Below are 24,801 nucleotides of genomic sequence, written 5' to 3' on the forward strand. Positions count from 1 at the left end.
ACACACACACACACACACACACACACACACACACACACACACACACACACACACACAAACAAAAGACCTAGGTGGCTTCATGAGACACTCTAAAATGTTTAAAATAACAACTCAGCCTTGATCTAAAGAAATTAAAGAACAGATTTTACCACCAGGTGCACCACCAGGCTGTTAAAAACAGCCTGGTGGTGCAGTTTTAGCTTTGCTTCCTTGCGGACCTTGTATGCTTGGGTTCAAATCCCACACATGCATGTTTTTTTTACATCATTAATAGTGAAGTAAATGACTCATGCAAGTTATTGCAAATGTCTGCGGGTGATTGTCCCAATAAGGATAATGAAAACCAGTTATGAGGTTAGGGAGCAATTATACTTCCACAGAGATCCAGACTGACTGAGTTAGCCTTTCCTCCTAATAAATGAAATCTTCATCTGAACACGTCATGGCTGTATTTATTTAGGCAAAATACAAGTAAAAGCAGAGAAACTATGTAAGGAGGCAAATATTTACCTAACTGAGCTAATTGTCTTAAGCTTTACAATATTGTACATTTAGGAAATAACGAGACTTTGTTGGGGATTAAGTAAGCGTATTAGTTTGGAAAGCAGATGAAGGACTTTATCTTGAAAGAAGTGAAGGCTCATACAGCTAGCAGTCGGTCTCCAGTCTGCAGTCGTCCATCTTTCTGGGCAGCTCCTCCTTCTATGATCTTGGTGATATAAATGCTGTTGTCTCCAGGAATATGCTGGTTCCCAATTCCTCCAGCGATACTGAATCCCAGTCCTTGTTGGCAAACCCAAAAACAAGATAGACATTGCATGTATAGATTAGCAACCTCTGAAGTGAATGAGCTTGCATTTCTGTCAGAAGAGATTGCTTGCTTGGCTTTTTTTTTTTTTTTACCTTTGGGTCCTTTCAGCAAATTAACCTCCAGGATTGTCTCTGGGGGTGCCTGCCTCCGTCGGACCAGCAGTCGCACCACAGGCCCCGCCTCCTTCAGGGCTTCCACCGCTCGGCTGTGAACCACCTCAGAGACGTCCACGTCATTCACACGCAGCACACAGTCGTTAACCCTGAGAAAAGTTCAAATATACATCACAAACAGCCCTTCGCTATGTTTGGTGTACAAAGGCAGGAAAACTGGAGCTGGGCTAATACAATCAGAGACTTCTAGAGCACTCCATATCATAATTTTTTACATCTCTCAGACTTCTGGTTTTTGCAGTTTAAGGAAGCACACAAAGCTGGGAGGCAGAGAGCTGAAGAAACTCTGCCACCCACACAGCGCTTGCCTGGCGGGACACAGTGTTGGTAAGCGCTAAAGATGTGAGCAGAAAGGTTAGAGCAGGAGATGGATGGAGAGCACAGCTGAGCTTGAAAAGAGCAAAAAAGAATGAATGAGGGAGAGAGGAATGCGTTAAAGAAGTAAACCTACCCCAGCCTTCCATCCATAGCAGCTGCTCCTCCAGGGATTATCTTGGTGATGAAAATCCCTGGATCATCAGGAATGTGGGGATTGTCTATTCCTCCAGCGATGCTAAAGCCAAGGCCAGAGTTCCCCTAAAACAGGATGGGATTGACACACACAAAAAAAAACAATAAATCACATGTATAATGGGTCAAATGGGAGCTCTTACAGGGCCTATAAAAATTCATACCACTTCCATTTCAGTTTGGTAGATTGCACCTACAAGTTCAAATATTTCATTGGAAAAACAAAGAAGTGAAAAAAACGCTGTAGTGGAAGGAAAATATGCATCCAAGTACAATGCCCAGTCTTTTGGGGCATGTCTGTTGCAGCATAGTAGATTAAAAAAATAGCGAATAAACACATTTTTCTTCCTTTTCTGCTTTGCAAAAAATATTAAACTCAGTCCAATTGGATGCTAAAATTTTTTAACTTTTGTGCTTTATTGACTTTAAGTCTGACCATTCTAATAGATAAATATCCTTAGTTCCACAACATTCCATTCTAGCTCTGAATGTTAAGAAGCTTTGTTCTGCAGGAAGGTGAATTTTCATCTGTTTTTATTACCGCAGCATCTTACAGTCCTGAGTTTATCTTGGATCATCTTCCCATCAAAAACATTCTAACGTCATGATTAAATAATGTAACCACATTAATTTGTCGGTGAAGCTTTGATCATCACAATGAAATGTGACCTCTACCTCCTCCATAATAGGAGACAAGTCAAAGGGATTTCATGTTTTCTCATTGGCTGATGGATTTCAGAAGGCCCTTTTTAAAAAGTAAGACCAGGTACGCAGATTTTCCAACCTAGGTGTTGGATTTTTCCACAGGCCATAAGCTTGTGCTCTGCCACTAACTCAGATGACCATGTCCTGTTGGGTTTGCAGCTGTGCTGTAGCTCAGATGCTGTTCTATAACCTACCCTGCTTTAAACTCCTCCATTGATTTCTCCTTGATCTGTTTGCTGTGTTCCTTGGTTCACAATGCTGTTTGTTCACTAATATTCTCTAACAAACCTCTCAGGCCTTCATAGAACAGCATTTATTCTGAGACTAAATTACACATAGCTGGAAGCTAACTAAGGGTAATTGGTTTCCCTGGATTTAACCTTGGGTTTAGATTAAAGAAGGCAGAATGCAAATACATGTGATACAAACATGCCGTTTCTTAATTTCGCAAAGTTTTTTTTTTTTTATCATCACATAAAACCACAATAAAATACCTGGAAGTTTGCATCTGTAATAGAAAGAAGTTATGAATTTGTAGACATTGTGTCTATGCTGTTGGTGAGCATGTCTGTCATGATCAGCATTTAGCCTTCTGTGTTTTACTACAGAAAAGGGCTTTTTAATCTAGTACAGCACACAGATAATACATACAGCCCAGTTTCCACAAAGAAGCACCATTTCTGTTGCATGACAAAGTGCCTCTGAGTCTCTAAAGTAGACAGACACTGCCACCTCCTGCCATTCCCGTCCCTATGATTACACAGGCCCCATTTGGATCCAGTGGGCCGAGGTACGGTGCTGCATCTGACAGCCGTGGCCAACAAGATAGGCAGCAAACGAGACGGCTGAGAAAATACTTCGCTTTATTATTTTCTATAAATAATGAGAAACAGTCGAAACAAATTAGGACAGAGGGGGGCTGAGGCTTCACAGTGTGTAGCTTCAGAGCAGTGGTACCGAGCCACCAAATGTTGCACACCCACAGACCCTTTAAGGTTTCCACTATATGCAGATATGTCACTATAAAGTAAACAGGGCAGAGATACAGTGTGTATATTTCTAGACTGAAGAGATCGATCAATATGGAGGTGGAAGAAAGCAAAAATGTATAGTTTCCCCACTTCAAGTGGAACCTCTCCTGCTAAGAGGCAGGAGAGCACTTTACATTTCTGCTGTCTGCTGATGACACGAAGCTCTTCATTACATAAAAAGATTTGCATCGCCTCTTACCCACCTGAGACATAACACCTAAGGGTCATATACTGCACTAATGCATAAGCAGGACCTTAACTAATGCATTTTACACATAAAGATTTAGCTGTTTTATTCTGGTTCTTTAAACTCATTTGGCAAAGAAAGAGCTGCTTGCTACCACCTAGTGGGGAGAAATCCTTTATGCAGTAAATGAATTCAAATAAATAAATACATATAACTTACCCTCTCTAAGATGATTTCCTCATATTTATACATCCCATCACTTCCATTTACCTGTCAAAAAAAATTTACATTATAAATCATGAATATTTAGATTTCTTCATAAAAATAAAAAGGAAGGAGAAATGAACAAAATCATTTCACATCTATCTGCAACCATAAAGAATCAACATGTTTTATTTACATCACAGAGTGAATGCATTCTCCACATAGTATATCAAACAGACAACATGACATATGTGACGGTGCAGAATGCCTTCTCAACAGAAGGCATTTGTCCCCGGGGGGGAGGGGCTTTTCATCCACATGCAAACATACAAACGTGTTCACGTAGCATAGAAAGTGAGAATAAGACTCATCCTTACTGTACGGCAGGCAGCGAGAGGAGATACTTACATAAGGGCCTGCGTCTAGTGAGTCTGCGTTGACAATTATGGGGGGAGGGTTGGCCTGTGAATATGAAGAGATGCACATTAGCTCACTGTGTGAGGCTGAAAAGAGGCACACGTGTAATGAAGTATGCACACTAGCGTTTGGGATCCCAAAGGAACCGTCAGCATGGCTCAGTGGGCCTGAGGATGCAGGAAGGGGCAGTCCTCACCCACTGGAAGGTGTGAGGACCGAAAATGAGGACTGGGCTGGAAAGACCGCCATCTAATGACTGTGATAGCCTGTCCTGTATGCCTCACAAAACAAACCTTCTGTTTTTCATATGAGCTTAACCATAAATTTACTAACAATGCCTACCAATCTGATTTATAACTAAACTATATAACAGTATACACTGTATAACACTGTGTGTTGTGTGAATATTATGCGACTGATTTATAGTTTTTGTAATTTAGCTAAATTTCTTTCTTTTATCACCTTGATGCAGATTTTGTTCAATTAAATCTTTAGTAGGCATGACAACCAAGAGCAGAAACCATATCTGGGTTAATTTTAGGGAAACAAATAATGTTTTCATCAATTTCAATGTTCTCGTTTATCTATTTGTTTTAAACAATCAAACAACTATCTAAAAAGCTTTACTTTTTTTACTGGATGATGAATCTAGAGATGTATTCATTGGAGAGTTTCTGTGGAATCACACAGTCTGTAAAGAACAGTTATTATAATGCATGTAATGATGATGATGTAATGATTTTCCTTTTTAAAACGTTCAAACTTGATTTAAAAGAAATTTATGACTAGATGCACAGGTGTGACCAGCAATGATTTAAGTGAATTTAGACATTTACTTACATTGTATAAAAAGACAAGTTTAGTTTGTGTAGTTATTAAATCTGACGAAAGTTTTCATGTCTGTGTCTCCAGAATGATCCACGTTAAATATCAGAGTAGTGTGAACTAAGTTTTGTCTTTCTTAAAATAATCATTGAATATAAATATTTCCTTTGTTTTCTTAAGCTTTAGGGACTTTGTTTGCATTCATTTGGCCCCATAGTGTCAGTCCAGCAAATCCTTGACATCAAGACTCTCCAACCTTTTCTACATAATTATTGTTTCTCATGATGCTATTTATAGTGGGGAGTGATGGCCTAGTGGTTAGGGCATAGAGCTTGCAATCCTAAGGTTGTGAGTTTGAAACCCACTCCCACAGGCTGCCACTCTGGGTCTTTGTGCAAGACCCTTAACTCCCGATTGCTCCCCGGTGCCCCACAATGGCAGCCCACTGCTCCCCCAGGGGATGGGTTAAATGCTGAGTTAAATTTCTCCAATGTAAGATCAATAAAGTTTAATTATTTTCTTTTTTAATTATTATTTTCCTACAATGCATCAGTCCCTCCTGAAACAAAACACCTCCACCAGGCTATGTAACCCTCCTTGACTACAGTCATCCTCAGCCTTGCAGTCTTTTCCCTTTTTGTCTCCGAATGTTCCTTTTTTTAGTTCTATGAGGTCTCAGTAAAAAGGTCTTTGAATTAGATTCCTTATCTATGCATTTTGATTATTTCATGATGCCACATAAGGATGTAGTTTGTTAAAGGTGTTACCTTACATCTAAATATGTGACTCTTCTTACCACCTAAATTGTACATTAATCCAGGTAGAATAAAGAAAGCTAAGTGTTAGTTTATTTACTGCATTTAAACATTTGCTTCCATCTAAATCAATGTTTTGAAAATTAATATATTTGTTAGGTCCAAGCTTGAAAAAAAATATCACAGCGTCAGGTTATTATTCAGTCGGGAGGCTGATCACCATCTAATTGTCTTGACTGGAACTTCTAATGTAATCACTATCTCACACTGTGATGAACCTTTTTCAATGCTGCTTTTGTTCAAACTAACTAAATACCAAATTAATCAGCAGTCCTCATTGTAAGTCATTCCCCTGCTGGTAACCTTTGTTAAATACTGCCTTTAAAGTTTTAATGTCAGGGATAACATGCAGATGTTTTGAAGCTAATTTCTGGACTCCATTACAATTCTTCTAGTTTAGTCATTAAGATAATTTCAGAGGAAGCATAAATATTAATCATTTGAAATGATGAAGGAAAATGTATATTTTTTAACTTTAGGAAGTAAAATACTTCAACTACTGCTAAAAAGCAACATTTAAATTTTCAAAAAGCAATTAAGCTCACAGTTTGGCTCCATTGTGCCACCTGGTGTTTGTGCTCCCACAGTTGAGGCTGCAGGGTGACCACAGAAAGGGACGCAGACATGGAAAGTTGGAAGTTGGTTTAGGGACGTCTTAACTGGTTTGCTCTTTTCTGAACTGACTGGGATGCTGTTTTTTATTGGATGTTGATTGCCTTGGAGTGATGAAGTCAACACCAGCTATATATCTGTTTTCTCCACCTTATTCATTCTTGGGCTCTTGCCCTTCTCCTAAAGACACACAATGACTTTCACATGTTAAGATCAGCAAAAAGCCTTGTAAAAATGCTTTTATTTGAAGACATTTACTCAGAAAATCTAGGAAAAATCTACTTCATTATATTCTTTTCACAAAAATATTGCCAGTTGGCCGTCAAACCCCACCTCACTAAAAAGACATCTAACTGGTGCATTATCGTTTTACTTTTACTTTATCTGAGTCTCTGTTATATTGTTGGTTATAAAACATGATAGTATTCCACTATTGGTTTCAGCAAATAGTAGAATACAACAAATATGTCATCAAACAGAGGAAAATCTCTCTCTGGGACTCTTCAAAAGGACACAGACAAGAGAGGATGTCATTCAAATATTTCAGATGTGCATTTATTTGGTCCATTCGCCCCTCTGACTATTCATACCCACACGCTGTCCCTTTTCTCCTTGCATGGTGTACACATTAATATTATTATTATTTATTATTATTAAACCATTGTTCACCCCTGACCCTAAACCACTCTGTATTAATATATTTTCTTTGTAGCCAAGGATTTTAATAAATTATGATGATAAATAATTATACAGTGCTTAAATCCCATTTTTCAAACAACTGTTATGCTCCCCCCAACAGTGTTATTTAATTTCCCCATGGGATTAATAAGTATTGTTGAATTGAATTATGTATAAAAAGCTATTCCAGGTGAATTTGGCTCAGATCCCTGTTTGGGGAAAGGCTGCTCTTATGAAATATGATGCCTGATCAACCCAAACAACCTCCTAGCAACCTTCTGCAGGCAGATATTAATATTTCAAGATGCACAGCACCCCTGTTATTCACTAAATCATAAGTCAATTTTAGAAGTGACCATAACTGCCAAGGTTATAGAAGGACAAAGAGGTGAGAAAACCAGCCCCCCCTTTTTTCATTTACAAGAAAAGTGCATCGGACAAACATTTACGCATTTACGTATATCTATATAAAGTACAGGCTCCAGTAAGTGTTTCAAGGGTTTCTACAGATTTTGAAGCAAATTTAAGACCTTTTCATGGGCAAATATTGCTGGTGTTACAGAATCCTACTATTTAGGTGACACTTTCCACATGATGCCATTTTGTTTTCAAAATGTGCTATTTCACTTTATCAGAGAAATGTTTAAAGGAGCACTTTTATGTCCCTCCATTGATGCAACAACAGAATTAACCTCTTACACCCTCAGGGGGTATAAATAAATTTCTGCCTCACAAAAACACACAAAAGTAAATCACTTATAGCGTCACAGCTATTAGATTTAAGAAGAAACTTTTGGTACCTCTGTAAAGGTAAGATGTCATAGAATGGTTTTCTGGTGTCAGCACCATTGTAGCTTTGACCCTGCCTGAAATATTAGGGACAAAATACAAAATATTTTGCATTTTTTGAACCTCGCCAAAATTTTCTTTGAAATAAACATTGCAAAACACTACCAAAATATTATTTATAGCACAAAAAAGTAGTACAGACTTTTAAATCTAAATGTTGTGTAAAAATATACCAAATATGGACTCAATCAGATGAATCATATTTATTTTAGAATGGTATTAGTGAGAAATTTCTTAGGCGGAGAGGCCATTTTGGCACATTTATCCATAAATGTCACCAAACTGTGCCAAATGTGTTTTTTACATCAATACTGGGGGTTTGTTAAAATTATGAGGTCACGTAGCAGCTGGACCCACCGGTGGGTCCGTAGGGTTCTAGGGGTTAAGGAACCAAAGGAAAAATGTGTTAATTGAGGTTCACCAACTTAAAAAAAAAAAATCGAAGCATATTTTGGGATTACATGAAGTGTACCATATAAGGACTTCTAAAAGCTGAAAATAAGAGATATACCAGGGGGGAAAAAAACAAAAAAACAAAACAAAAACGAAAAAAGACATTGCAAACTCGCAGATATTAAATTGAAATTACACCCTTTTTTATTGTATTAGGTTTTTGGTTGCTCTATAACTCGACCTCTCTGAAAATAAACGCAGGCCCTCCAGAAAGCCAAAAGAAAGAACAGTAAATAGTAAATATAATATAGCTGTAAGATATATTATATTTACTATATAGTACGTTGTAGCATATAGCTACTGAGGATTCAAACCTATTCCTTGGTTAGAGAAAATGTTAAAAGCTTGAAATCAGATACTAACTTGGGTGTCATTAGCCACCGCTCGTTTTTCACTGTATACTCTAACAGTGGGATTCCCACTTCTCATTGACTGGACACGTAAAAGCGCATTAGGAAACATGGTGCTGTTAAAAAGAAAGAATAACTTTATTTGGTAAGGCCTAGTGCATCCCATCCAGTCTGTGCCGCTCTGGCCAGTGAACCATATTGGAGATACTCACATCCTCATTACTGCCAGATCTACTGATATTTGTAGAAATCCAAATAAGAAAGATGTTAAAGGTGAAGTATATTTGAAACAATATGATTTTCAAACTTCTCCTTTTGACTAGATTTTACTTTTAATCTCCGCAATGAATCCATTCATGCCTGTTTAAAGTACCTGATCTTAATGAGACGTAAACAAACACTTAAACGCAAATCTCCCTTATATCAGAAATTTGCAACATTTTCCTTAATTTTTGCCAACCCTTTACTGTTCTCAGTATTGAGCTGCTGCTTGTGAAAGCAGCTCTCTATAATGTAGGGCTGTAGGTCTGGCCTGTTCCACTCAGTGGTGATATGCAATGACTCCAGACAGCTGCTGATGCTACCCTCCCCAAGTCAGCACAATCAGGCCTTCACAGTAATCTGCATATGGACTAACAGATGGTCATGTCTGTAGTTGTGCTTCTATATTTCTGTAGAAAGACCCCTCCAAAAATCCCACAGTAACCTCATTTTAAAAACATCTGTAGTAAAAGAGAGTATAACGACTGTTATTTCGAATCCAAACAATAAAATCAAATTGATACAGCAGAAAAGATGTGAAACAATGCCCCAGAGCTACACAGAAAAACACACTGACCACTGTTGTCCCTGGATGACTGACAGAGTAAGCTATTGAGTCCATTACTGAGGCACCATGTGACAAAACACACTATTGCAGGATGATGGCTGCAGTGCTTATCCCAGCAATCATAATGGAGCAGTGGGGCCCTGTGGGATCACGGCACCTACATGCAGCAGCATTATAACAACCCGCGTTTGCTGCGTAATCCCGCTACCTGATTCCCATGTAACAACCAAACATGAGAATAATGCAACACAATCCCTGCAAGGAGCAATTCCAACATGTGTTTGTTTAATCAGTAAATAACACATTTATGTCTTCAATCAGACTGGAAAACCCCTCAATCCCCCTGCCCTCGTTCCTCTGCTAATCCCATAAAGAGCATAAAGATGGCTGGCTGAGGATCATAACATCTGACCAGTCTATTAGTGAGGCTGCTTTTATATGTTCCCTCAGAGAAGGACAAATTAAAAACTGAATCTAATTGTAATGATGTGGACTATTCTAAGTTAGAAAAAAGAACAATATTTTTTTCAGAGAGGTGTCAGAAGAGGATAGAAATGGTGTGTGCAGGTAAACGTGGGGCAGCGAACATCTAACGTTCAATTGAAGAAGTCTATAGTGGGTAAATACCAAGCAATATACGGACATCATTTCTGCATTAAATATCTTTTGTAGTGGTGTTCAAAAATATCCTAATTCTCTGAGAGACAGAATTTAGAGCTTCCATTGGCTGTAAGACATAATGATCCAAGCAAACACTTAAAATGCCTAACCTATATTTCTCATCATGTAAATATAAATAAATAAAACATCTGAATTTTAGTTATCTGGAATCACTTAAACACATGAACCATATAACGATATTTAGATTTTTGCCTTATCTAGACTTCACTCCCAGGTTCTTTACAGATTTACCTCTTGGTAGGAAAATTACATACTTGAAGTTGTTTCATTAAATATTAAATAGATGTTTAAAATTTGCTGAGGGAAAAAAAAATTAAAAATGTATTTGACTCAGTAAATGTTGGCATGGCTGAATGCTGGGAAACATTTTTTTTTTTTTACCTTCCCACCAGTGAACTGGGCTGCTGCTATTACACAACTGTCAATCGCCTTGACTTTTCAGCTACCCAGGGGCAAAACATACATGCCAACATGAATAGATGTATACTTTTTTACTCCGCCTCTATTAGTCCCATCTTTTTACCAAGAAACTGCTGGTTTTTAAATTGAGATGCACACAGACTGATGTTGATCTACTTATATTTCTAAGGGACTGAATTTGAGACTTTGTGATGGCCCCTTCAAAATACTGAGTCCTTAAACAACTTTGAAACTAATTTATAAATTAGAGTTATTCTTCATTTGGAAAATCCATTTGTGTCAAAGCTTAAACTTTCTGATTAATGTATTAAAATATTGCTTTAATATTTCCTTATAATGCACTTTTTAAAATAATGTAATTTATTTTGTAAAGTTCACCAGTACGTCATGTTGTTTTCAAGTCTCCGATTTGCAAGTTTTCTTCTTTATCTCCAAATATAACAATAGCCGTTATAGTTCAAAATACATCAATTCCAGTTTCATCTGACCCCAGGCCATGTCTCCAAAAATGACAACCTTGTTGCCGAGTACATTTGAATACTGTAACCTGGCTCATGCCTGTATAATACAGCTTCTTCCAAGTCATTCTAAAGGGTCGGTTATACTCCAGCAGCAGTGCGTAGCAGTGAACTTGTCGCAGATATTTTTGATTTGTGCCCAATATTGAAGCGTGGTCTGCGCTATGTTATTCCATGCCACAACGCAAGAAGGACAATCATGAAGTAGCTGTGGATCTAGATATGGCCGAGGCGGTGAGGAAGTGGGGGCAAGTTTGTGCGACAACGGAGGAACATGAGGGGGAAAAAAGAGCAGGGATCCAGGTGCAAAAAGGGTCCCACCTCGCTCTTGTAGCTGGTTTAACTTCACAAGTCGTTTCGGGCATTTTGGGTCATACAGTACAAACAAAACAAGCCGGTAAGGTACTAAACAGGAAATATGGATAGTGTAGAACGGATATACATTTGACCAATCAGAGGCCTCCTGTTTGCAGTCACTCATAATTTTGGAGAAGTGAAGCGTGAAGTGTCTGCAGCAGGGGCATTCACTGCGACACACACACAGACAACCTGGTTTCTGACTATAAATCAGCCTTAAAGGAAAACACTGTTTTTGTTGTTGTGGGGTTCATTTAAGCATTAGCACAAAAAAACAACAACAAAAAAACTCATGTGTGGGACAAAGACACTGTCTACTTTCTGAACGGGATCATGACAGGAAGTTCTCGTTGTTATCGTTTGAACAAATTTGTGTGGTACTTAAAGGCATCTGGAAACTATACCCAAGCAGAACCAGACTTTTAGTGGTCCACAGTTCTCTTTCTGATATCGTCTCTGAAGTATTTTGATACTTCTAGACATCAGTGAAGAAGGCAGTGTGTTTTAGGGGTTGCCTTGGATAAAGTCACAGTAGCACTTCCACACAACTCAGATAATGCATCAAATCACCAACATCAGGGCTTTCCCACATTTAATTGAAGAGGAATATAATAAGAATATAATAATAAGTCTTATAATATGTTGTTAACTTCAGATTCTGGGGGGGGGAACTCTCCCATTATATGGCTTTCAGCAAACATGAATACTTTTAGTACGGTAATCTGAGATGAAGTATGTGTGTATTTTTTAGCCATATATGTCAATATAAGCATCAATTTTAATGCACAAACATCATTGTGCAGATTTCCCTTGTCACTAGATCTAAACTTGAAAATTGACCTGGCTGATTAGCTTGTGGATCACAACAAGGGTGGATCAAATAAAAGACAGCAGTAAGAGGAAGTCCTTCATGTTTTCCTCCTTGCAAAAACAAATGCTATTTTGCAGAACGTGGTGAAGCAGCATGGTCTCTTTAACTTAAAAGAGACAGATGTTTTTCTTAATAATGCAACCATAGCAGATGGTAGATGGAAGAATATGTACAGCTGGCTTTGATCCAATCACAATGCAAGAGAGCTCATCCGATCTAGATGGAACCTACCAGCATTCCCAGCATAACAAGTTTGACTTTTTTTAACCACACTATTTCAAATAGTTTGTCCATCATGAATGCTATTTAAAAAAATGCTTTTCAAGCTTTAACATTTTCTAGTCAAGTTTCTGTACTCACTATAACGCAGAGTCTTCCCTTGTCAAGGTGTTGAATGACATGCAGCCTCTGGTACAGTACTTGGGTGATTGGAGTCTTATCACACTGACAGGGATGTCTTTGAGACAATATGTAACTCTACATCTGACAAAATCACATATGGAGATCCAAAGGGTTTATTCGTAGGGCCCCTGGCATCTAATATTCCACATGTTCCAACCATGTAGATGACACACAGCTCTTTATTATAATGTCACCAGTTAACCAGGAACTAAATTTAACCGTTGAGTAGATGCATAAAACAAGTAAATGTAAATAAAGTATTATTGTTCAGTTTAAAAAACACAAAAACAAAAAATAATTTATATCTTCTGAGTGTTTGCAGCACTTTGGTCCTGCAGGCTGTTTAAATTGCTTTATGCATAAATTTAAATATGTATTGTAAAACGTAAATAATTATCTGTGGACCAAATGAGAAGAGATTTATAGATAGGACCAGGCTTAAATTATTACACTTCAAACCATTGAACAGATCCATAATCTTGGTGTAGTGATGGGACTCAGACCCGAGCTTTAAAAAGCAGATACAAACTATTTCAAAGTTGGTCTACCAACGGAAGAACATTTTCAGTATTAAAGCACTAATTTCCCAGCTGTTAGTCAAAACTAACTGATATAATGGTGTTTTTAGAGACCTGCTTAAAAAGCTTATCAGAGAACTGAAACAGCCAGAAACCAAAATCCTTCCACTGGCTCCCCATGTTACAGAGAAAAAAACTTTATATTACATGTATTAGTTTATAAATCCCTGAACGGACATTCATCATGATATATCCCAGAATTCTTGAGGTCTTCTGGCTGAAGAATAGCACAAATTAAAAAAAACCTAAACTAAAGATGGAGAAGCAACAGTTAGTTTTCATGCATCTCCCCATCTGTTCTTTTTCAACTGATCTATCAATAAATGAATAGAAAAATGCTAAATAGGAGATTTTTAGTTTTATACTTTCATTTCTTAGACAACTGTAATGTATATAAATTTCGTTCATACAAGGTACTTTGAATTATCTTGTTGTTGTGAAGTGCAGCAGAAATAACTTAGCCTTGCCTTGTCCTTTACCAGGAAACTGAGACATCCCAACAAAATTTAGCTTGGGGATTTCTGAGTGGCAAGCAGATATGAAAGTTACTCAGTTACTTTCAGCTGTTCATCCCTCATTTGCAGGACTACAGAAGCTTTTGCATAGCATTGTGTAAACACCCTCAGCTGAAAAGCAGCTGAGGCAAGAGAGCGTACCAGACGCAGAGACCTCATGTACAGACAATGACAGTAAGTCCAGACTGCTTCCCCAGCATGAGATTATTACAAGTCCCTGCTGACCAACAGGAGTGATGAAGACACTTTCTTTCTCCTTCTCCTTAGGTCTATTCACCCATCTGTCCAACACACTCCATTTATCAATCCCTTATCTTGTCAATTGCGACTGTCTTTTGTCTTTTAGCATCTCTGTGCATGTATATCATGTCCTGCTAGCATTGCATCATCCAGGCCTCGCTCGCCTGCAGACACTCGGGACAGTAAAGCGACAAAGATTCCCACTAAACCTTGGCAAGCGCAGGGCAGAGGCTTCATCCAAAACTGTTAAATAATCAATGCATTGCCATAGCAACCAGTGCTTCCATGGTATTGGCTGGAAAGCCTGTTCAGCCACCTCCCCTTCTTCATCTCTCTGGCTTCTCTCTGCTGCCTCACTGCAGTTAATGCGGCTCAGACATGACACATAGAGCAAATGTTGCTTGCTGTCTTCAGTGTTCCCAATAAATTCCAGATAAACACATGCAATTCGAAAATCACAAGAAATCTTACGTCTCTTTAACAAAGAACTAATAAAGATTATTTAGTGAAAGTTGCTAATGCAGTGATGAAAACCGTCTTGATTTATTATTCAGCATATTTAGGATCAGAGTTTTCTGAAACACTGAATCTTGACCCTTCTCTGCTGAAATGGTTTAAAGTAGACATTATTTGCATAGCAAACATAGTCAACAAATCAGCATCAATCTGTCTGTGGCTGATTAACCCTGTAGATGGCACTGTTTAAAATAATATAAAAAAGAAATTCTATATATAAAACAGGTTTCCTTCTTAGACTGCCCTGAGTGTATGATGCTGCAACTAGCTTGTAGAATATGTTTAAGGGTGAGTCCTTATAGCATTTTAATTATAGACCGCACCATTCAGTCCAATTTGAGCTTAACACCTGCCTCACTATATTTTTGGTTTCCCTTCCTGCAAAAATTTGTTTATTTAGAGTATAAATTACACAAAGTTGGACTCTTTTTATTACTTCTGAAGGTAAATGACTGCATTGATTTTTCAAGGGACACAGAAGTAAAAGGGAAGGAAACTAAGGCATGCTTCAAATCCACTTTTGCTGGATAATATTCATTGTATTCATAGATACAAACCACACTTATTGATTTACATTTCAATAGAATATCTAAATGTGTGTGCTTTTAACTTAGAAAAATGTTAAAATATTAAGGGTTTGTAAAAAAAATAAGAGCTGTACTAGTGCAATAATCACTGACGTTAGGCAATACTTAACCACATGACTTTGCACCATTGAAAATATTTTATAAAGGCTAAACCATTACTGTCTTTTTCAAATTTTTTCAGCATTATATCTATTTTTTAAACCCTCAACTTTGTTCCAGCCAGAGGGGAGAAAAAAAAGACCAAAAAAAAGAAAGAGTTCAAACTGTGCACACTAATGACATGCTGACAACGCAATAACCCATTCGTTCTTAAGGAAATATTTCCATATCAGCTCCTAGCGAGGCCTTCAATGGTGACTTCACAGTCAACTATGACAGGAAACTGAACTTGGCCAATCAAATGATAGGCAGTTAATAAGGTAATTGTTCTTAAAGTAAGGTATTGTAAGGCATGTGTATCTAAAATGGAAAAGTACTCTAACGGCGCTGAGTTTATGTTTTCCAGCAGAAGGTTGGATGAGAGACGCAGTAAGTGCTTCTGCTGCTCTGATCTTCTCGCTCTCATTGGCCTACCATAGGCCACGCTGCAGTCCAATCAATAACTACTAAATTACCATGCACCCAACATCTTATTCAGGCTGAAGCGCCCCCCCCCCCTGTGCCTGAGGGAAGAGGAAAGGCAAGTGGTAAGGTGAGCAGAGGCGTGACAGATGGACGGATTTGAGAGCAGCAAACATATGACAGCAAAAGATGTTCTACTCGCAAACTCAATGTCACCGACAGAGATGGCATAACCAAATGCGATGAAGAAAATCCAACAGCGTTAAAGGTCAACTGTTGCTTGTCCTGGCCACAACACCAGCGTTTATCTGAATGAGAAAATTAATTAGTTCCCCCGTACAGCAGCAGCAGCATTAAAGCTTAAAGTTTTTAGATTTGATGGCAATGATTGAGCATTTTGACTAAGCTCCCTCCGCCTCCTCCCAACACTTACATCCATGAAGCTCTAATTAATAGCCCGTCACAGCTGTCAGCAGCGCTCCCTCTTCATCTTTATGTAATATCACAAAAGCATGCTCTGGCTTACCTCTCCGTCATGCTGAGCAGCTCCAAATGGGAGCCGGCTTATTTGACCTTCACAAGTGCAGCCACATAGGGAAAAGTACTTAGTGTAACGAATATTCATAAAAGCTGAGGTCGAGAAGGCCATTTACAAGTGTACTGACAACAAATGAGGTCCAAACTTCACTGCATGTTTCTCTGCAAGCGTCTTCGACATAAAGAACTAAATGTTTGGATGCATAGTAATTGACATACAACAGAGATTAGAGAAAAAGCTTTTACAGTAATAAACGATTAGCACATACATTTTTGGGGAACTCTAAAGAAACTAGAGAGCCCTGAGAAGTAATTTAAATGCAAACTTCATATTCTATTACGAAAAAAATGAAAAATGACAGCTTGTCTTTTTAAAATCTGAGCACAGATAAATAAAAAGTAACTTTAAAGGTTTTGGGCTACCTTTAGCAGCATGTCCGGGTGTGATCACCATTCATTCATGTCCTGACAGAGTGAGACTTTCAGCAGATAACAGGCTGAATGGAAAAGAGCTTCTAATTTATCTCTTTCAGTTTTGCACTTCTGTCTATTATAGAATAAACTCCATTCAAAAATGTGACATTCCAAGAGTTAGAGTAAAGACATACATACTTTTGGCTATGCATATTCAGACTGCTTATTATATATCAGCTTCACTCTATTAACTAAAAATCATGATAAGCATATAATAGCCCTAAATATAACAAATTGGACATTTTCAGCCAGTAATTTGTGCATCTCTGTAAGATATGGTACTATAAACACAAAGTATCAGAAATCAATGCATTTACCACATAGAAGGTAAATATTCTGCACTCTAAGTATAATTACCTCATAGCTTTCTTTGGGTTGTGTGTTTTCAGCCTTCCTGATGACCTGGTTATGACGATCTGTGGCAGCTGCTTGAAAGGCTAATATATATTTACAATTTATTGAACAACATGGCTAAGTTTGCATTGATTCTTATTATTTGTGGATTTTAAAGAAAGTACAAAAACAATGTACAGAAATCATGGCTGATGTATAATGCTTCAAAAGTACTATGCATACTTCTTGAATTGCAATGGAAGATGACCTCTCCAAAAAACATAAACTTATGGTAGTTAAATCAAAGGGTGCTTAATGTTAACTGTCAATTTTTGGATTTTTAACTTGGGGTTGGCCTCCTAATAAGTTTAACTTTCCTTTAGTGTTAGTAACGCAACTAAGTTTAGTGATATATAAAAAAAAAAATCTGCTTTCTAAAATTTCATGAGAAAAATCAGACTACTGTAGAAAAAAATGCCTGTATTTTCTGAGAATTTAACATACATTGACCAGTAATACCCATGTGTGTATGTGTCTATCCTAGCCTTGTACTAAGAACTGTTGGTATTTTCAATCTATAAATGCATATTTTGAACAGACACATTTTCTCAGATTAGATTTTACTTTGTAAGACCCGAAAAGGGGCACAATCTTATTAACTTTTTGTTTCATTTCCAAGACCAAAATTTATTTAACATTTACAAAATGTTGGGAAAATGTAAAACTGAAGGCCACTATAAGTTGACTTCATTCAATATCTATCAGATTTTCTTTTTAAGTCTAAAACAGTTAATCTTATTAAGTTTTATTTTTGCTATAACATGCCTAACGTGTACAAATCAGCATCAGTGATGCCTCAGTGTTATTTTTCTGACTGAGTCATTCTTATCAAAATTCTGCTAACTAGAGAGACTCAGAGTTGCTGTTAAACCAAAAAAAACGTTAAAGTTTACTGTTGCCATGAGGTGGCAATAGGTAGTTTTAAGGTTTTAGCAGGTCACTGAATAAGTTAACAGTCTCATAAAATAACACATTATAAAATTACAACATAAGGAGCTGCTTCATCTAAATTCCATCAGCATCAGCGTTGTGGCCACACAGGCAACACCAGCAGGCTAAACAGGCCCGAGTCATGTTGTTTCTGAGGTGAAGCTCCAATCTGCAGGGAAGCCTGTCATGTGTGCCATCAGTATGCTTCACATATTTCCACCCCCACTTCTTCCTCTACAGCAGAGGTCACTGCAGCATGTCAGCTCAGTACACTCAGAGAGTTAAAATCCTTTGCTTCTCAGCTGAAAAAGCTGCTGAACCGCTGCTCCTCAGTGTTGTATTTTTTTGGTGGTTTAAAGAAAAGTCATTTCTGGCAATCTGCTGTGTTCACAATGTATCTGTTATATTTATGCACACATATTACAGCAGTTTCTAAGCAGATACATATGGGGGCTATGAAAACCCATTGGCGCCTTCACGGATTTCTTTCAGCTTTTTTAATGTCTTTTTTTAGATGATGATATCATATGAACCAAATATATTTTAGCTAAGCCAATATTCACTTTTCAAAAAAATGATTTCATCTATTAAACCTAAAAACTGGTTCAAGTATTTCTAATAATTATTTCTCACTCTTTTACTTTGTTGCCAAGATTAAGCCCACTCACATTTGCAGTATTTCTTTGTTCCTAGAATAAAACTTTTTGTTTTATTTTCACAGGTGCTGCCATCTTGGCATCCTTAGTAGGTTAAAGAAATGTGCTGTAATTGTGACAGACCAACTGCACCGAGCCCTCTGAATAGGAACAAGCAAGGCAATATTTAAAGGCAATGGTTCAGAATACCAGGTAAATGGCAGCCAAAAATAAACTACATGTGTGCAAAGAGAAGTCCTTCTATAAAGTTAAAATCAAAAGATGAGGTTGTGGGAGAACAGGCAGCAGGATGGTTGCGTTTTATCGGCACAGGACGGCTGCAGCTTGCAATGTGACAGGAAGGTGTATTCACTCTCTTGGTGCAGTTTTTACGTCCCCTCTGGGTTTTTCTAGTTCAGTTAATAATGTCGAGGATTGCTTATTGACTGCTTTCACAAATCTTTCCAGAGGGGTCAATAGGTTATCCTGCAGCACTTTTATAAAAACTAAACACTAAAATACCACCCGATATTTAAGAATTATGTTGAACCCATATCTGAAGACAAAAGAACCTGTATTTCAGGTGTCCTCCCAAAAAATATTAGAATCTCCTGATACCTTTGCATATCCTTCTAGCTTTGGTATTTGGTTGCACTTTGATCTTCAGGGTATACAGCAAAGCAACTCAGAGATAAAACTTATGTTACCTTTATATGCAGCTGCTACAGATGTTAAGTTAATGTTTTGCAGGCATTGCAGCATTTACCACATGATAATGTAGTTTATCTAAATATGCACTCTGAAGAGGTTCTGTCTAAACTGATAAGAAATCCCGGTTACACTTTAAAATAACCAAACTGAAATGGTATAAAGGCCATGTAATAATTATTTAAAGATAGTCTATTAATGTTTGATTCATTTATAAAAGGTAAACAGATCATTTATTAAAGTATTAAGCTCACGGATGTTAGGGTTTGGGCTAAATTAAGATGGCAGGGCAAATGTATATATTTATCTTTTACAAATGGTTTAAATGCAGTTTATGAATGAGTGTCAAACATTAATAAAATATATGTTAATCATTAATAAACAGCAGGAGGCATGGTTTTATTTCAAATTAGTTTATCTAATCTTTGGGTTTTTGTGGTCACACCTTTAGCTCAAAACCATTGCCAAAAACATCACAGAACTGTGCAAAATGAAGGCTTATCATAAATGACTCATAAGCACCTGAGGTGTAAAGATAACAGCTTTGTCTCTTAACTTGGACCCATATAGGAGCAGCTCATTTACCTGTACTGTCAGACCCATTTTCTAAATAGTTCTTTATTTTTACATTTAACAACATACTCTTATTCTAAATGGTTCAAAATGAGGACCCCCTCTCTTACTAAAGTAAAGCTGAGTTTATGCGTGATGTATCTGCTGGGTCAGCAGCAATCATATCACAGAATGGTTGCTATTTTCTAACTATACATTAAGTCCTGTGCAGTGGAAAAGCAAGAACTTCTGCTGCTGGGTGTTTGCAAATATAGCTGTATATCTGTTGAAACCTATGAGGAGAAGATCAAACATCCACAGATTAACATTCTCTTGGAGGACACAATTATGCATTAAAATGTTTGAAACAACTGTTTTCTGCTTCTGCATAAATGTTGTTGCTCACTTCCTTTCTGTGTGCTATGCTGCCCCCTAGCAGAAAGGAGAATATTGGTTAAAGCAACCACAGCCCACATGAGTCAACCATAAACAAAGCTCATACAGATTTAAAGTTCAGCTGGAAAGCTATGAGCTGGTTTACAAAAAAAAAGTAATAATAAAAATTACATTATTTTACCAATTTTGGTTTTAAATTATTCAATTAATTCCTCTATTTAGTGAAACTTTGTTACTTTCATTTTTTCTTTTTCATGCCATGAGAATCTCATTCTGATCCTTGTTTTTTTTTGTACTCTACATTAAGTGTTTTCTTGCTAACACCAGGGACAAGACAACAAGGACAAGAGCTTAAAGATCCAAAGAGTTCAAATAAAAAACTATGTCAGAGCTCCTGACTGTAGACAGATATCAGACTGCTATATAAATTCTAAATAAGGTAAATGAGCAGAAGGTTTTGGCATCATAAACTTACTTCATAGACTCTGGCCAATAACCTCAAACTACAGTCTATTAAACACTCAAAATAATGTTATTATTGTAAAATACAGATTGTGTTTTAATACTTGTTTACCATAATTGTCCTCATTGACAGGTTCTCTGGTGGTTTGCTCTTTTTTCTGATGTTTTGAGCTTCCTGTCACAAAGACGGTCTTTGCTGGTGGCTTGGCCAACCCATGTTGCAGCACACCTGAGATTATTTCTCAATCAATGACTAACACGTATATAAGGAGAAGAAAGATCATCTCACATCACTGGATGATTACACCTGATGGTATTCCAACCAAAGACTCAAACCAGGAATATTTTCCTAGTTGAAATGTGTCTTCTTGTGAATCTCCTTTAATGTTGACTCTGTTATTCTTCCAGACAACCAGTGAACCTCAGTTTTTCTCCAATCTTCATTGTCTGCAGCAGTTCTTAGCCTTCATCACCTGCCTGCTCGCTCTTCAGCACAACATCTCTCTCTTGCACCTCTGGGGTTCTGTCTGCAAAGCCAGCTGAATCAAACCTCTACAGATCCATGCTACTTCATCTCTCAAGTGGGCAAATCAATCAGTCATCAGTTGTCATTAACCAACTCCTTCCTAATCAGTCTGCTTTCTCCCCTCAGACAAACCAGGAAGTCACAGATGACTTCCTGCCATTCTCCACTCCCAGATTCTTGTTGCTTTTGTAAATAAACTGTTAAAATTCACTGGTTCTGCATGTGTCAAAAAACTACAAACCAACATGACGCTCACTTTCCAGAGTGCCCCAGAATGAACTCTATATTGTCACGGGTTTTTTGTTTTCATTTTAATTATTAAACAGTAACCGTGTGGCAATATCCTCAGTGGTGATCTTAAACAGTTGAGGCCTGTCTACACGACTTTCCTCACAAAGTCACTGTTTGTTTGCTTAGAAAGGCATTTGCATTATTTAAGCCAGGATAACCAGCTGCTCAGACAGGATTTGTTTAAAAATCCAAAGCTAGAAACAGTGATAAAACACATCAGTACAGATAAAAAAGTATCAGAATACTTAAAGGTCTCTTTAATGAAATTAAAATCAAAATAATAAAGCTAACCCGACCCTTTGGCCCTCTGGGAGCTTCAAATGTCTCTTTATTCAACAGCAATGATTGAACTGTCCTGTTTGATTCTCCTCCATAGGGTCCCCTCAGGAACACCCACATACTTGCATCTCTCCATTCACTACCTTTACTTGTGAGTTTTGGCTCACAACAAGTGTAGGTGTTGAAAGTGAGGAAAAATTACAGAAAGTAGGACAACAGGCGCTGCAATACAACAAGAGCAGTGCTTCTAGTTTTCCTCTGATAGTTAAGAATACATGAACACATTTATCCATATGCTTATGTATTTAGTGCCAAACAACAGACGGGAAAAAAAAAACAGGGCATTGTCTTAACGATTGTAGCAATTCAGCACTTGCCAAATGATTCAGCCCGTTTGTGGAGGGCAAAGACTCAAAGAGCCCCTAAAGAACGAAGCTAAGCCAAGATCAGAGCAGTCGTCTTACTGAACTGGAGAGATGACACACTGATCTGAAAACACTCTGTCCTTTAATACTCTCAGACTTCTAACACAGTTTTATGTGATTAAACGCTGCATACCAGCTGGCTGTCAAAACACAACACACTGTCCAACTGTTGAGTTGGACAGAGACGAGAAGTAATGGACTGCGACCATCCTGGTACAGACGGAAAGCAGCGAGACACACAAACGTTCCCAGTTTCAGCTTGTGTTGATATCAACATTAAAGCTGAAGGGAATAGTTACACATTATGTTAACACACACATTAAGTTCTATCTAATATATTTTATCAAAACAGTAGTTTAACTTAGCAATATTTCACTCATCTTAAGCTTTGTTCTGTTTCCGAATGAAAATGTGGACTTTATAGTTGTAAAATTGTTGATGAAACTAGGCACACTGGAACAAACAACATGGTTTTTGACTTGGTATTTTGACAGAAAAGATTAATTAAAGCATTAAATTGAATAAATAAAGAATGTATACAAATATTGTTAATTATTTACACCCCCTCTACCACTCCTAAGAAGGAAAAAGGTGAGTCTAGGTAAGGACAACTTTGGTGGGGAAAAAATCTCTCATACAAGAAGTCATGTTATCTGTCTCAAGTGCTATTTACGGAAATATCAGCCTATTTAATTAAACAATCTTAAAATGTTTATGTTATATTCTCACAGGTAATAAAATGCAGGGGTGTCAAACTCATTTTTAGAGTAGGCCAATTGGTATTTAGTCCTTAGAAAGGGTTGGTTGCAGTTGTATGAAGGATACTTATGACTTCATAATTTCAATGACAAAGAGCTCATTAGTCTGGCATTTAAAATATACTAATATTCATTTAGCATATTTAGTTATTTTGAACACTTAAAAAAAAACCCATCTCCATTAACTTTATGATAAGATATGCCTTTTTTTGGCGTCTCATTGCCAGATTAATCACTGGCCAAATTCGACCTGTGGGCTTTGGTGACATAAGACATACATAATTACAAGGGACTGAAACACAAATTCAATGTATTTTGAAAAATAATTAGTGACTTAAATCATCTCTAGAAAGGTTCACATCTACAGAAAGAAAAGCAAAACATGGATTCTCTGTCTACAAATATGCCAAACCGTATTCTGTATGAAAGTAAATGCTAAGGTTGAATTAAAGTCGGAGAAACTTCTGGATGTTTGGTGCAATAGAAGTATAAAATAATCAAACACTTGTTTTGTGAAATTAGGATGCTTGGATACCATGTCACACAAGTTAAAGTGCAATATGATAATTATTTCACTGAATCACAAGGCAATTTCCTCTATTTTCATTAAATTACATTTACATCAATCAAGAGGGTTTTTTTTTATTTTACAACTTTGCCTTTTTCAAAATAGTATAGTTATTTGTTTCAAGAGAATTTATAATTTAAGAACTAAATTAAGTATAATTTAAAAAAATAAACATTTTATACCAAAGTATTAACTTATAAAATAAAGAAAGACTTTTTGGTGTTATTATGTTACCTTGAAATTTGACAGATTTATGTTTGACCAGATATGCAAACTGTTTACCTTTTGAAGTCATTTATTCAGTTCAGGAAAGCCAGGCTGAAGTGACTGATTTTACTCCTTTCAACTCAGGCTTTTTTAAAATAACTTTGCAAATCAGTAAGTAGCAACTGTAATGCATAATTATTCTTCTTAGCTTTCATGAAGACCGTACCCCTAAAACTTATAAACCCTATCTATTTCAAACCAAATCGTCCAAATGCAAGGCCAGAAGAAAGACATTGAATCCAACCTTGCTGCTGAGATTCTGAACTACAACATCTTTGTTTTCAAATGAATAAACATTGTAAATCCAGTCAATTAAAATACTTTGTGTAGGCTTTCAAGGAAGCCTAAAATAAAGTGTTTGCAAAACATATTTTCTTTGAAAAACTGATTCAATATTCAAAGTGGTTTTGAAAGCCTACCTTTAACTACTGTTTTGTTGACAAAGTGAAATTGTTTTTCATAGTTTGTAGATGTAATGCTTTTATCGTAGACCTCTGCATGTCTTTTTGTTTGTTACTTGTATTGTATGTTAATGTTACAACATATATTACAAAATAACAATTTGGCAAAAAAAAAAAAAAAAATTCAATCGAGCCTGCCCACAAAAATAAAAAAAACTAATGCGACAACACCAAAACCATGGGTCCTACATCTTACAAATATTTTGAAACCAGTTCAATCAACTTAAAAGTGAAACTTTTTCAAACAAATGTTTAGTGTTCTTCCATTAATAGAGTTGAAACAGAAATATTTTGGGGTGTAAATTTCTAGTACTGTATTTTGAACTACAACTCCACTCAATGAATTTAGTTTTTCTGACTTAAGAGAGAAAATCTCAATATAATAAAATTTGATAGTAGAGAACTTTATCAGGAGCCCCAGATGTAAACCTGTCCTTTAAATTC

The 24,801-nt window shown here is 37.0% G+C and overlaps 1 protein-coding gene across 8 annotated transcripts in view; it reads right to left on the bottom strand.

Annotated features, from left to right (window-relative positions):
- The window catches only part of dlg3 (discs, large homolog 3 (Drosophila)), a 155,767-nt gene that overhangs the window by 56,329 nt on the left and 74,637 nt on the right, over positions 1-24,801 (bottom strand). For all 8 annotated transcript variants that reach the window (XM_038303988.1, XM_038303987.1, XM_038303992.1 and 5 more), the window contains 5 exons: positions 4,030-4,083; positions 3,637-3,687; positions 1,436-1,560; positions 904-1,073; positions 647-783 (listed from right to left, as the gene is read on the bottom strand). In XM_038303988.1, the coding sequence (XP_038159916.1) occupies positions 647-783; positions 904-1,073; positions 1,436-1,560; positions 3,637-3,687; positions 4,030-4,083 (537 nt within the window). The remainder of the gene's footprint in view (positions 1-646; positions 784-903; positions 1,074-1,435; positions 1,561-3,636; positions 3,688-4,029; positions 4,084-24,801) is intronic.

Source organism: Cyprinodon tularosa, unplaced genomic scaffold (genome assembly GCF_016077235.1).
Source record: "Cyprinodon tularosa strain WSP-4 unplaced genomic scaffold, ASM1607723v1 ctg522, whole genome shotgun sequence".
NCBI lineage: Eukaryota > Metazoa > Chordata > Actinopteri > Cyprinodontiformes > Cyprinodontidae > Cyprinodon > Cyprinodon tularosa.